Raw genomic sequence first — 14,499 nt, forward strand, 5'->3', positions numbered from 1 at the left:
GTTTAAAACTATTACAGTTTCTCTAATAAAAAAGCAAAAATTGCACCTATAAGAAATATACCAATATAAACCAATATAATACAATCAAATTCTTTATTATATATCGAGATTTTATAAAAATATTTTACAAAAGTAAAATGTTTTTGATCAATTACTACACAATCTACGATTTCATTTGAACCAACATCAAATTATTTATCACTTTTCACTGAAGGGTAGTGGAGCTACTTGGTAAGCTTCCTTTGCTGAAACTTGCTTTTTAGAACATTGAAGTCGGACGTGACGTAATTATCGAGTAAATTCTTATCAAACAGGAATCGTGCCAACGCTTGGTCTCCAATGCCGGAAAGCACGGATACGAATCTTCCCATTTCATTTATACTTTTCATCTGATTCTCCATGAAGCCGGTGACGATGAAGTCGCTCGCGTTCAAATCATCGTGTTTTACTGCTACAGTATTCACTGCAACCAATTTTTTGCCGACATCTATTTCCAATTCTAGAGCCGTCTAAGGAAAAGGAAAAATATTTATAAATATATTAATCATATCCAACTAATTATTCCGATCATAGGACCGAATTAATTATTATTAGACGTGAAACTACTGATAAATAATCCATTAATCTTGATACAATAAATGTGTTGTATTTTTAGTCACTTAAAAATGTTTATTGTTGCGATGTATTCTTCTATAACTGTCGAACATCTCAGACAGCATAAATGCATCTTAGGACGTTCCAAAGACGATTAAAACAAAGAGGATGATTTATAGACGTCTCTTAGATGTCTTTTAGTCATTTATGCTGTCTGGGATAAACTTACCTTGAACGCATTTAATGGACATTTCCAATCCTGATCATTCGGTGGCGACATGGCACATAGATGCACCTTGCCTCCGCGCATTTTCACGTAGTTGCAAAATCTTAGGGCATGCTCATGTTCCTCGTGATGCATCTGCATGAAGAACGACTCGCATCCCGGTAGAGCAACGTCCATGCGACCAAAATATACAGCCTAAATATGATTAAACACAGATAAAATATTTAACCACGTAATCTCTCGTAAAGAGCTCCGTGATATCTGTTACTACATGCCTAATACTTGAATAAATTATTCAATAATTAATGGGACTTGTGATACATTTGATTCAGATGCGTGCGTGCATGCGTGCGTGCGTGCGTACGTGCGCGCGCGCGTGTGTGTATGTGTGTGTGTGTGACTATACATTTACAGATAATAAAAGTATTTAGACTATATTTACCATGGACAAATAATAATAAAACGCCTTCAACTCAACATTAATCTGGTTATTCATTGCAGCTTCGGTTTCATTGTGAAAATCAAATCCGCTTCTCTCGCCACTCGGCCATTTCATCGGTTTATCGATACACTGTTCCACTTGATTGCATTGTTTATTCTTTGACGTCTTCCATGCGGAGTCAGATATTCCTCGCCAACTAATAATATTACAAAGAATCAATTAAGATGAATCTAATGAAAAAGATGGTGAATAGAAATTAAACAATATATGTCCATAACTTATAGAAATTTAACAATATATGTCCATAACTTAAAATCAGATTGAGAAACTAAGAAACTTCTGAAAAGAATATAATCTCGATATATATACATATATATAAAAGCAGAAATCTTTTTTTTATATTTATATCCCAGATAGCAAGATGGCATCAAATGACGTTTCAATGACACCTTAAAGATTTGATGTCACCTTGTCAGCTGGGATATTAATTTAAAAAAACTCAATGATGTTATTACCTGACATGATATAACCGTCGATTTCGAATAGGATATATATTATTGAAAGGTTTACAAAATTTATAATATCTACACAATAATTGCAACATTTTGCAATGGCATAATTTATCAATTACTCTCCGCTTCTTTTGTAAGCAAGCCGATTAACATAATCCGTCTACAAATAAACCACAATTTTGTTCGTGCTGTCGTCACTAATTAACAAATTACCAATTAAACGAATCAATTTAAAAACATAAAATTTTAACTATTCAGGAAATTATTTCACAAAGGATTTAGTAAAAATATATATTTTTGCTTCAGTTTAACTGGTTTTAATATAGTTTTCGCATTTGTTTGTTTGTTTATGGTTAACATATATTGTAAAGAGCTAACATTAGCTTCAAGTAAATGCAAATCGATCCATATATGGTGTTCAACAATTCAATGTAACAAAAGAACTGTTTTCACATAAAAAATTAAAAAATTTGTAATTAAACCCTTATAATTGTCAATTTGTCTGTTTTCAATATAATATATTGTTGAAACTAGTTATATTTTCAATAAAACTTAACAATACTGATACAATACTGTAAAATAACTATAAGCTATTTATCCGTTTATTGTCTCAATCAACATTTCCTTAAAACAAAAACATAGTAGCTATTATCCAATATCTTTCAAAATTAATGACATACTTAAATATTACAGACTATATATCTTAGCAAAAATTTCCTACAAGATAATTATAACAAATCATAAATATGTCATTGATTTATTGAGTTAGGGGAAGGATCTGATAGTTGATGTGTGCTATTTGAAGGCACTGTGTTGATAGAGCTTAGAGGCTCTTGCTTAATATTAGGAATGGTATTTAGATTCATGTTGATCACAGTTGTGGATGAGGGATTCTGCATGTCCAATTGGCTCTGAGCTATGTCCTGCAGAGCAGCTTGAATTCGCTGAAGCAACGCTTCTCCTTGCCTCACTATCTCTTCAAGTTGCTCACCAGCTTCTTGATTCTCCTGCTCGAGCCGAGTCAGACTGGCTATTTGAAGTTCTTGAGATGACTCTTCGCTTGGAAGACTCTCTATCAATGTATCTATGTCCTTTGCACACCTAGCAATGAGAGTCGCGAATAAAGCAGCATAATCTAAAACAAACAAGTTGCAATTTATAATTATATGTACTTGACAATAACATAGATCTTGTGATCAACGTATAATACCTTCTTGAGTCTGATGCGGCTGCGGTGTACCGATGCGATCAAAGCCAGGGAATTTACTGGGTGTGGAATACTGCTGTAGAATACCGACACTATTGCAAAAGTGTTCCGCTTGCTGAAAACATAAATACATGCTCGATAGAGATAATATATTAATGGATAAGAGATATAAATAAAAATATGTATCACCTGGTTTATAGTATCTTGTAATTGTGTCAAACGGTCTGCCATGACGCCAAGTTATTGACTCAAAATTGATTTATATAACCCTTCGTAATACTGACAACAACCATTAAATTAAACAGAACATTCACTGTTAACACATTAAGGGCGGGAGTCGTAGTACTACGATTTAGCTCGACTGCGGCTTAAAGGCGGGAGTCGTAGTAAAACAATTTAGCTCGACTGTACCTTAAAGTTTTTATGATCACACAAAATATCGCCCGCCGTTAATGTGTTAATATATTAAGAACTTCGGTATTTCTTCGGCAGAAATTCAACACGGTTTATCAAGAAAAATTCACCTCTTTTCTAGTCGATAATCTTTAACTTGCCTTGTTGAAATACAACAAGCATCAAGAGAATTGGTTCCAGGCAAGTGTCAAATAACCCATTCCCTATAGCTGCATTGCTGAACTGATGCATTAAATTGAAGTGAGAAAACATTTACTTATCTCGCTTCAACTTATTTCACTAGTTCAACAGTACAGCTATAAAGAACAGACCAAGAGATCGCACCTTTAAACCCAATGCACAATGAAAATCACTAGCAACAGGAATAGAGATAACACAGGCAACAGATTCTCAACCTACCGGATGTTTCAATTGCTGTGCATTGGTGCATTTTTAAAAATGAGAATACAGTACGATGATATGGGAATTTAAATTCTCACCTTGTAAGTCCGGACCTGCAATGGGTATAGTAAACCTTAAGCTGTAAGAAATTGACCAATCACGATCGATTATTCTTCTCACATACGATTGTGATTGATCAATTTCTTACTGCTTAAAGCTTACTATACTTAAGCCAGCAGCCACGATGCTTGTTTTCGTGCTGGATTGCTTGCTGGATAGAAATACTGCGTTTTGTATGGTGTATTGTCATCCATTTGAAAATGTACCAATCAGAACGCAGTATTTCTATTTAGCAAGTAATCCAGCACGAAAACAAGTATCGTGTGTTTCTAGCACTGAAAGCTGTGTCCAATGTTTACAAGGACGAGTTTATACCCTGTTTAGGCCAATATTCATAGTCAGATCTTATATTTAAGACTGTCTTAATTTTATTTTCAGATGCTCTACGGTTCATTTCAATGGCATCTGAAAATAAACTTAAAACGGTCTTAGATACGAAATCCGATTATGAATACCGGCTTTAGTAAACGTTTGGTTGAGATCGGTTGAGTCTGTGTATAGTTATCGGATTGTGAAGATGGAAGATTACTTGAAATCAAAATTAAAAGAGAAAGAGGAGATGGATGAAAGAAAGGATCTTCATCATCTTCGGCACGTGATGTATTACTACTACAAGAAAGGGAAAGACGTTGGACACACAACAAACAAGTTCAATTTGTAAAGTGTACGGAGCAATGCCATTACTGTACCAACCGTTCGAAAGTGGTCCGCAAAATTTAAATCGGGTAATTTTACCCTTGAAAACCCGAAGCGCTCTAGAAAGCTTTAGGCCGTGAATAATGACCAAACTAATGAAAAATAATCCACGATACACGACTGGGGAGATAGCAAAGAATCATAAAAGTTGCAACAAGTATCACTCATAAACATTTGGTGAAACTTGGAAACGTTTCTCGCCGATGACGTTTGAGTTCCACACAATTTGTCTGGAACAAATTTACAAGCCGGACCGATTTGCGAATCACCTGCGATATACTGTTCAAATGCAACGAAGTTGATCCATTTTTTAAACGTTTTATAACGAATAACAATTACGATTGTTTATAACATTGTGTAAAAACGTTCTTCGAGAATAAAATCCTAAGGTTGCCTAAAAGATGGATTAAAATAATACGACGAAATGATAGATACTGTGTTGAGTAAAATTTTCATTTAGTATTCAAAAATTGCGTTTCATTTCGACCCAAGAAACTCTTACTTCCCAGACAACCCAATAGATAACATTATTTAACATTCGATGTCTAATAGCTATTAAATGTAGAGGTACAACCGAGAGTAAAATAATTAACGAACAACACTGGTGCTTTACTTGTCTATCTTCAACTTCTCTTCATCAGAGTGAAATCGCTGGATCCAAGGAATCGCGCCAAATAACGTAAGAACGCATCTTAACATAATTTAGCATTTTTCCATTGCATTTTTATAAAATGTTTACATGGGGAAATATATTTACAAAAATATGAGTAGGGCGCGATGAAGTGTAGAAGACAGAAAAACAGATGAACAATGTAGTTTTGTGAACAATTCAGTTGAGGGTACCCCGGCATTGTGGAGCTCCGCAAAGGCAAGGGATCTTGTCATCCTCCAATGGGAACTTGTAGTCGTAAGTAATTTCTTCGTTAACCCCTATTGGTTGTTTACTGTAGATTACAATCTTCTTCTGGCTTTCGATCGTGATTACTTTTGCATAACAATTTGGCTGAAAGAAACAGAAAACCGGTAATTACAAGAAGTACGTTCGTTTCGCCTATTATTCTGCTCTGATGATTCACTAGCATCAGACAGGATTAATTGGATACATGAATCAGATCTTTAGCGATTTGTCAAACCGAATTTTAATACATAGGCAGGTAAGATCTCTGATTCTATTACCGCTCTCATCGCATCACCTTATCGCCTTATGAAAGAAAAGAACGACGATTCTAAGTAACTCACATTGCAACTGTGATTTATGAATCGCGCCAAATTGCCGCACTTGGTCGCATCGATAATCGTGTCTAAGTCGATACGGAAGAGGTAAGAGCTACCGATTCCGGTAGCCTCATATTGGGATTCTCGTAGATCGGCCACGACTGGTCTGACCATTTGACCGACATATTCTATGACCATCTCGTCCGCTGCGATCGGTTCCATGGCGAACAAGCCCCAATCATGAATACCAGACTTGGCGAATTTCAGCTGTTTCTTGCGGAACTGAAATAGAAGGCGTTTAAATATCAGAACACGCGAATATCAGGAGAGAGAGAGAGAGAGAGAGAGAGAGAGAGGGGGGGGGGGGNTCTACGGATCCACAGATTGTGCCTTATGGTCTCGTACCTTCAATTGATTAAATTTAAGGAGATCACTATCCGTATCAATTCCGAAAGCCGTCAACAAACGACGCTGATTGCTTCGTGCCTCACGAGACAAGGCCTGCATCTTGCCTGTCAATGCTTTAGAATTACCCTTTGGACCGTTCATTACGCCATCCCCTCCAGTGTAAGAACCTCCACTGTCCTCCACGTCGTTACTGCGTTGTATACTTTGAGCATAATGGTGCTGCAACAGCGATAGTAACTGATTACTCACGAGATTCCAGCAAAAAATAATAAAAAAACAATTATGAAGATTATGATATAACGACAAACACCACTCCTAAGTCACGTCAACGTCGATAATCGAAATGCAACAAATATATTTGATTACTTTGTGTTTCGCCTTCTCTCTGATGTCGACCTTGTAGTAACCCTCGGTTCTAGCGCTTCCGCTCGCGTGCAACCGCAATTCGTCTCGTTTTCTTCTTTTTGCGGGGCTCGGCACGTCGGTCGGTGGATGATCAACCCAATGCGTGTCGTTCAGCCAATAACCTTGGCTGTCATCCGCCAACAAAGCTTCGTAACTTCTCCTCAAGTACTCCACGTCCTCCATGTCTATTCCTCTGGTCAGGAATTCGTACAAAACAGCCATTTCCGACATGAGATCTCGCTCCTTGTACGTGACCAACGACTGCGGGACTTGTTTGGGCAGCTTTTCATACAAATAATCATTCTGGATGTTCTCCTTCTCACCTTCGTGATTCTGATGACTGTTACTATGCAGTTTAGTGTACTTGTTGGATTTTCGTTTCTCCACCTTATGTACTTTTTCTTTCTCCTTCTCCTTTTCCTTGTCTTTCTCCTTGTCCTTATCCTTCTCCTTGGTTTTCGTTAATTTCACGATCTTTGTATGTTTCACCTTCACCGAAGCCGCTGGTACACGTATCACCGGTTCTAAGCGCTCCGGAAGCGCAGGTGGCAACGAATACGAATGTTCCATGTATACCTGCGACGCCTGAGAGCCAGGAGAACTTGGTGTTCGTTGTCCGTTCAACCGAAGATCCGTTTCCGCTTGGTACCTGCAGAGAATTATCGCAGAAATATTTATTTTGGCTAGGTTTGTAAATATAACTCTCTGCATAAAGAACTCTCTGCAAAGAAGTTTGTAAATATAACTTCCTGCATACGGGGCAATGAGCACCTAAAGAATATTCCAAGTTCTTTTCTTCGAAAACGAAGCCCGGTATAAACAAATGTTACTCTATATTTTCAACTTGTTCTTTCATGTAGACCAACTTTTCGGTCATAACATTAATTATACGAGACGCGTTATTAAAATATATTACTAAAATTATTAACCTCAATCTCCTAATTTCTAAACTCTCCTCCTCCGAATCGGTCGTAGGTATTTCACTGAACATCTCAATCTTCTCGGACTCCTTTAGGATCGGCTCGTCGTCGATATATTTCGCCGACATCGTCTGCAGCGCTCTGATGATGTTAGGCTGTATAGGTCCTGGACTACCGTGGCGTATGATGTTGTCCCGTCCTGCCAGAGTCATCAGGGCCTCCGCGGCAAAGTTCTCCATATTTTGCATATCCGCTTGAGCTTCATCCTTGACAGGACTTATCGTCGGTGCGGGCTTCATTTCTCTCTGAGGCTCGCTCTCCTTGACGAATCTCGCAACGTTCTTCGTTTCCTTGTCCAGAATCCTGCACACCTCGAACGGCTTCTCTTCTGCGATGGAGGACTTCTCGGAGATCACTTCCTCCTCCTTGACCTTGTCGTATATCACGGGAGAAGGCAACGGAGTACTACTGTCGTCGTTCTCGATCTGAGGGAACTCGGTCGAATTTTTATCCTTGATCTTAACATCCGGCACCGGTGTTTCCCTGCCGGTCGGCGTGGGACAGTCTAACGACCTCTGGATCGCCAGTTCCGTCAGTATATCAGGATCCTCGCTGTTGCAAGCCAAGGGCCTGTGGTCGGACATGCGGCTATCTGTGTCTTGCTAAAAACAAATGTATCTCATTGTACGAAGTATCGTCCTCCGGCATCTTCTCACTCGACTTTTAGGGCTCTTAAGTATTCGGATAAATGATTATCTGAAGGTATCCGAGGTTAGATCCGAAACTTTAAATCGTATTATTCAGGTTATCCGCGAAATATCTTAAACATTTGACAACAAATAAATCGATATCTTTCATCTACTATTTCACGACCTCAGTCTGAGACAATTGCCGGGAGTTCATATCGATTTATTTGTTGTAAAGTGCTCGAGAGAAGTCTGGGTTGCTACAATTTCGACTGATTCCGCTGGGAATTGAGATCCGGGTCCAACCAACGCATGCGTGCATCTCAAAAATCCGCGAACAATCCGAATTTGAAGCTATATTTATCTGTTACCTGGGTAATCAAGTATTCGGATAGTGTCGGAACCGAACATTGAAGTCCTACGAGCCTCTTACGTACCTCGTCCTCGAAATTTCCAGAAATTGCCTCCTCCTCGTCGGAACTCTCGCTCGAACTACTGGACGATTCGCTGAAACTAACTTCGTCGCTACTGCTCTCCACGGAGGACGATGACGAGGACGACGAGGAAGAGACGCCCGCAGCCATCGTTCTCTTCGCTTTTTGCACCGACGGCGTGTCCATGTCGCTGTCACTTTCGATCGTTTCCATATCACCGTGAACCGATTGCCGACTGTCCTCATCCTCCTGCGGTAGCGGGCTCGGAGCTTTGATCTTGCGCTGTACCAAAAGATAATCATAACGATAATCACGAGTTTTACGCGAATTATCGGATCGTTCCCAACGTTCGGTTCAATTTCCGAATAAAATTTGACTTTACCGCGTTCAATTATTCATCAACTAAATAATTACCATAAAAGTGACATTATTACGATACGTAACATAAGTTTTATCAGTGACATTATCGAGCTATATATAGGTTGTCTGACAAAAGTCGTATCATCCGTCACATACCTGTAGGTTAGGTTAATGCGAAAAAAAAACCCTCTACCATTTTGCAAACAATTATACAAAATTTCGAGTTATCAATTATCGAGATGGCCATGTACAGGGGCTTTAGTTGATAACTCGAAAATTTGCGTGTTATTTGCAAAATGACGCAGGAATTTTTTTCCTCACATTAACCTAAACTACAAGTATATGACGGATGGTACGACTTTCTGTCATACATCCTACATATGTAAAATCGAATCGAACTCTTTGCACCAACCCGACATCATCAAAGACGAGGAAATGCGAAATCAAATACAATATTCGAGGCCTTACCCTGAATGAAGGCATCTTTGGCATACTAGCTCTAATACCCAAGCCAAATCCATCGTAATTGAGCCCTAACGGAGTCGCTTGCTCCAGTAACGACGATAGTCCTTGAGGTTTCGTTACATCCTCCTTAGTCGTGTTGTTCACAACAACATTATTCTCGCCACTACCCTGAGCCTGACTTTTCTCCGACTTCTTCTCGTCCCACCAAACCTCGAATAATTTGAACGCGGTGTTCTCGATCATCTTCTTATTAAAATCCCTCTTCAGTATCTGTTTCAGTTCGTTCATGACTGTGCTCAAGACTCCGTTGATGGTGGGGCCCTGTGAATGAAAGCACCATAATTATACAATAACCATCATCGATGAAACGAGACTGCACAGCGCAAAACATACAAGCTCTCTTGCATATTTTAACAGAGGTGTCGTTCTTGAAAATAAGAAAAACACACAGAGCTCGGAATCGTGCGTCAGGATAGTCTTGCCTGTGGGTCCTTGGTAATGTTATAATTCGCCATGGCGTGCAGCCGCGACTGGAAAGAGGAATAATAACTCGCCCCCTGGTTCCCAACTGTCGTCGAGAAGGACGCCGTGGTGGGTTGATAATGGCTTTGCAGGTAAGTCGTTCCGTACGGGTAGGGATACTGCCGGGGCCAATTGTAAACATCATTCGAGGGGTAATGCGTTAAGTGTCCTGAGTAAGCTGCCGGGTACAGTTGACTCGTGGGTTCGGTTTGTGCTATCACCTGTTGGAGAGAAATGCTTGTGTCGAATCAAACGGGAGCACGTGGAGCGTGCGAGTCATCACGAGGATGTAACTTTTGCTTCGCACTTCGTGTAACGAAACGAACTCACTTCCTCGATCTTTTCATCGCCCGAGCTTAGAGGACTCAGCGACATCCTGTCGTCGTCGGGCGGTGGAGGCGGTGGCGGTTCCTTGGGTGGCTCTGGTTCATTCTCGTCGACCGCTGGACTGTAACTCCCCAACAAAGCCTCGTCCTCGCTGGAACTTATGACACTACCCAGGTCCTCGTCTACAGAAAACTGACTAATGCTATTCTCGTGAACTTTCCTCCGCTCCTTGTTCCTCTCTACCATCTTGTCGAAGTAGGACTTGTAAATTTCGCGCGACAGAAAGGGGCTGGGAGTATCCGAGAGTATCTCACTGTCACCACATTGCGACTTCTTGTCGTCTTCCGAGTCGCTGCCGAATTGTAAAAAAGGTGGTGCCATCCCGCCGGCCTTGTCCTTCAGTAACATGGCAATCCTCGTGTCTAAATCCAACGTCTTGCGGCTCTCCTCGGGAGAGTCGCGCGACGAGCTCTTGGGCGTAACTTGATTCTCCTTCTCCTTCTTCGGAGTATGGTGTGCAGCCTTGGCACCGGAGGCCTTATTACCAGCCGGTGTTACGTTAGAATTAGCGTCGTCCAAGTTTGTCGCGTGTGGTTGGACGGACCAGACGGAAGCCGACGACGGATAGCCCGCGGATCCGGAATTGTTGCCCCACCATACATTCGAGTTCTGCTGCATCGATAAGTTCTGTGACACGTTCTGTGACATGCTGGCTAAGTAGCTGTTCGGCGGTTGATGGTGATAACTGCCATAGTAAAAGTCATAATTCGTAGCCGGGGTGGAATTCTGAGAATAATTATTCGAATAATTCAGTTCACTGGGTGCCGTCCCGTAGCCCAAATCACTGCCCGTGCTGCCGCTCGGCGTCGGATAGTCCCTGTATTTGTTGTACCTCGAATTCTCTACGTATGGCTCTCTGCTCTTCTCTAAACTTAGAATAGACTTTTTACTACTTCTAAAATCGTCCCTCTCCTCAGGCAAGACCTTCTCCACGGGAGTCTGGTGTTTCTCCTGCTCGGACTCGGGTTTCACCACCGTCGCCACTGGCGCCTCTTTCTCTGGCTTCTTCTCCGGCTTCTTCTCCATCGTCAATTCATCGAACATCTTTTTGCACTCCTCTCCGAAGGGATCGAGAAAGACCCTCAGCACTTTCCCCATCACAGATGTGTTATTCAATTTCTCTACACACGCCTTCGACGCCTTGGTCGATTCGAACACTACTCTCGCTATACCAAGGTGTTTATTGGTTATCGGGTGATAATAAATAGTAAGCTCTTCTACGGCTCCAAATTTCTGGACCATGTTTGTCAAGAATGTCTTGTCAATATTGTCGTTTAAATGGCAAAACGTTACTTCAATCGGGGGAGGTTCTCCGCAGTAATTGGAATCGATTTTAAATCTAGGTACAGGTAGGTCGAGTTGCTCCAACCGGGTCCAGATCCTCGTCAACTGCGACCTAGGATCTCGAGGTTGGACCAGCGGATACGTCGGGTCGCCGGGTATCGTTCCATCGTATCTACATAATTTTGCAGCCCCCTTAACTAAAAACGGGTCGACCAGTAGCTTGTAATTTCTCTGCTTCTGAGTCACTTGTGGCACGGCTGTATCCTTCTGCGAATGCGTCACGTGACCATGGCTATGCTTCGAGGGTAGTTGGCTTGAGTTCTGCGCCGAGCTCTGAGAATTGCCATGAGAGTGGCGATGACGGTGTGAGTGCGCGTGTGAATGTCCATGCCCGTGACCATGCTTCTCCATGCCGTTCATTGCCTCCAAGCATCATCCATTCGTGTGAATTTCTGTCACAAACATTTAACCAGACCTTTAACTCGGATATCAGTTACAGTTACAGCGGATACAAAGTTGCTTTGCGCGATGTTTATTAAACTTTACTCACATCCTCTCCGGATAAACAATAAACAACGTTTGTCAACACAAATACGAACCATGTACGTCGTCACAAACTAAACCGCAAATCAACGTGACATAATTGCCGCACATCACACTGTTTCTCACTAAAGAATAATTGACTTTAATTATAAAAATAGCGGATTCGTTGTTGTTGTTGTTAGAGTTAGTCAGCGTTCGGCGATCCTCGTTATATCAACGACACGTCGTGATTAAATATGAGCGGAGCGTGGGGCGCGTTTCGATAACCACAAAAATCCATCATGCTATTATGCGCGTGGACTAGTGTTCACGAGGTGCTCTCTACGAGGACGCCTCTTTCTCACTGCACGACCGCCCCGAGAACAGATAACAATCGCGCCTGCAAAACCCGTCGCTGACCCGATAATGCATCCTCGACGGGCGAGGGAAAATGCGATGCACAGTCCTCACGCTAGCGGATCGATACGATCGCCGCACAACAGCCTTATCGATACGGCATCCTCAATCGTATACGAGAAACTCGTCCGCAGACTTACGGTCCAATCTTCTTCGGCTCGACTTCGTTCGAACTACGTCGCTCGGTCGCGAAGGCAGAGAATGTCGTCCTCCCTCAACAACACATAACCTCAAAAGCACTTTGCGATTTCTTTTAGGTTGGTTTGCCCTCGCGAGGATGACCCATAAAAAACATCCCCCGCTGTCGGCTCCTCCATCCGTCCGTCGAGTGCGCCGTCGATGCTTCCTCGATCGCGAGCTCGCTCGAACTCGCGACTCTTGATCGCGCTCTCCTTATTTCTTTCTACCACCGTCAGCCTCGCTCTCTCTTTCTCTCTTTCTCTCTCTGTCTCTCTTTTTCCCTCTCTCGCACGCGATCACACCGTCTCTTTCCCTCTCTTAGTCTCGCTCCCTCTTTCTTGCTCTCCTACAACCTTAAACCCTTATTCAGTTACGCTGCGATTTTTTTTTTCCCAGCCCAAGTGACTCTCTTTTGCAACGTCCAGCGATAGTGCACACAGCGCGACGGCGAGCCGCACGAGTCGAGCGTCTGCGAGCGATTGCGAGCTATCGAACTACTGATCGTTCTCTCTCTCTCTCTCTCTCTCTTTCTCTCTCGAGCGTTCCTGTTCCGATGACGTTTGCTTCTCTCTGTCTGTCGACGGCACGCGCACCTTTGACGAAAAAGCGAAAAGGACGAATCTCTCTCTCTCTCTCTCTCTCTTGCAATGTATACATACGCCTTCGAGAATGCCCGAGTTCGTGTTCCTCCACGCGGACGCACTTCGTACAGCCCTCTTGGCGTGTACCATGAACTCCCACGGCTTCTCTCCCGCCTACCTTCCACGGTTATCTCCCCTTCGAAGAAGAGACGAGACGAGTTCCGATTTCTCTCAGCATCATAAAAATGTGATTTTTTTTCTCTCTTTCTCTCGCGTCTCTAATACGTCCAGCTCTGGCGTTCTTCGACGCCCACGTTGTCTCGTGCGACGCACAACACGCGGTGCACGTTGCGTGCGTCTCGTGTCTTTGTCTATCGCGTGGAGCTACACTTTACGGGTGATGACATCGCAATACCGATCGATCGCTGCGGAGGAATCGTCACGGCCGATCGCGCGCCCGTGAAATTTCCCCGCCGCACCAACTCATTGGCCGATCTCATTATCATTCGATGGTTGTTGGTTATCGAGCCGTCTTCGCTTCTCTCTTTCTCTCTCTCTCGCCCTCTCTCCCTCCCTTTCACTTTCATCGTAAATTCTCGAGAAGCAATAACCAACGATCTGACCATCATCCGGATTTCGCGGCCGACTGTTCAATGCAACACCCAGAGATGAGGCACTCTTCCCTCGATCTCGCGTCATCAAGAAAGAACGAACAAGCGAGCGACGAGCGGCCTTGTCCTCGCGCGCCTCGAGAGAATACCTGACAGGATGGCGTGACACCGCTGGCATTGTAGCTGCGGCACATCACGCCGATGCGTGTGTCCTGCATGGGCAATTAAAATCGGACGACGTAATGCGTAATTGCTGAAATATATGTGTGCGACTCGTGATAGTCGGACGATCGACGACGACATCGCGGCGCGTCGCGATTGGCCCGGGCCGGATCTAGAAAGCGACGGCTCGACGAATCACGATCGAGCGGAAAAATTTCGCGCGCCAAAGTATTGCGCCATTAGGGTCATGGTACAAAGGAAAACAGCAGTAAGCAGGTAAATAAGTTGGTTAATCACAGTTGATTATTCTCTTCATGGTCGAAGAACAGTCGACTGTGACTGGTTTTC

General features: G+C 42.6%; 3 protein-coding genes across 3 annotated transcripts; all 3 read right to left on the bottom strand.

The window, feature by feature from the left end:
- Positions 1-76: 76 nt before the first annotated feature.
- On the bottom strand, positions 77-2,211 carry LOC106741949 (soma ferritin-like). The gene is made up of 4 exons (XM_014614420.1): positions 1,778-2,211; positions 1,263-1,458; positions 824-1,015; positions 77-509 (listed from the first exon to the last, which is right to left on the bottom strand). Exons 1-4 carry the CDS (start codon positions 1,864-1,866, stop codon positions 225-227), a joined length of 762 nt encoding a protein of 253 aa, XP_014469906.1. The 5' UTR covers positions 1,867-2,211; the 3' UTR covers positions 77-224.
- An 82-nt stretch (positions 2,212-2,293) lies between these two features.
- On the bottom strand, positions 2,294-3,678 carry LOC106741953 (mediator of RNA polymerase II transcription subunit 21). The gene is made up of 4 exons (XM_014614436.1): positions 3,506-3,678; positions 3,171-3,260; positions 2,985-3,096; positions 2,294-2,909 (listed from the first exon to the last, which is right to left on the bottom strand). The coding sequence occupies exons 2-4, from the start codon at positions 3,210-3,212 to the stop codon at positions 2,524-2,526; spliced, it is 540 nt and encodes a 179-aa protein (XP_014469922.1). The 5' UTR covers positions 3,213-3,260; positions 3,506-3,678; the 3' UTR covers positions 2,294-2,523.
- Positions 3,679-5,180: 1,502 nt separating this feature from the next.
- LOC106741755 (histone-lysine N-methyltransferase SETD1) lies at positions 5,181-14,178 on the bottom strand. Its single transcript, XM_014614049.1, has 10 exons — positions 12,758-14,178; positions 10,338-12,130; positions 9,968-10,228; positions 9,489-9,806; positions 8,664-8,942; positions 7,550-8,202; positions 6,582-7,269; positions 6,213-6,434; positions 5,832-6,089; positions 5,181-5,595 (listed from the first exon to the last, which is right to left on the bottom strand). The coding sequence occupies exons 2-10, from the start codon at positions 12,096-12,098 to the stop codon at positions 5,422-5,424; spliced, it is 4,614 nt and encodes a 1,537-aa protein (XP_014469535.1). The 5' UTR covers positions 12,099-12,130; positions 12,758-14,178; the 3' UTR covers positions 5,181-5,421.
- Between the last annotated feature and the right edge of the window lie 321 nt (positions 14,179-14,499).

The sequence above is a fragment of the Dinoponera quadriceps genome, unplaced genomic scaffold (genome assembly GCF_001313825.1).
Source record: "Dinoponera quadriceps isolate SergipeBrazil2010 unplaced genomic scaffold, ASM131382v1 scaffold153, whole genome shotgun sequence".
Lineage (NCBI taxonomy): Eukaryota > Metazoa > Arthropoda > Insecta > Hymenoptera > Formicidae > Dinoponera > Dinoponera quadriceps.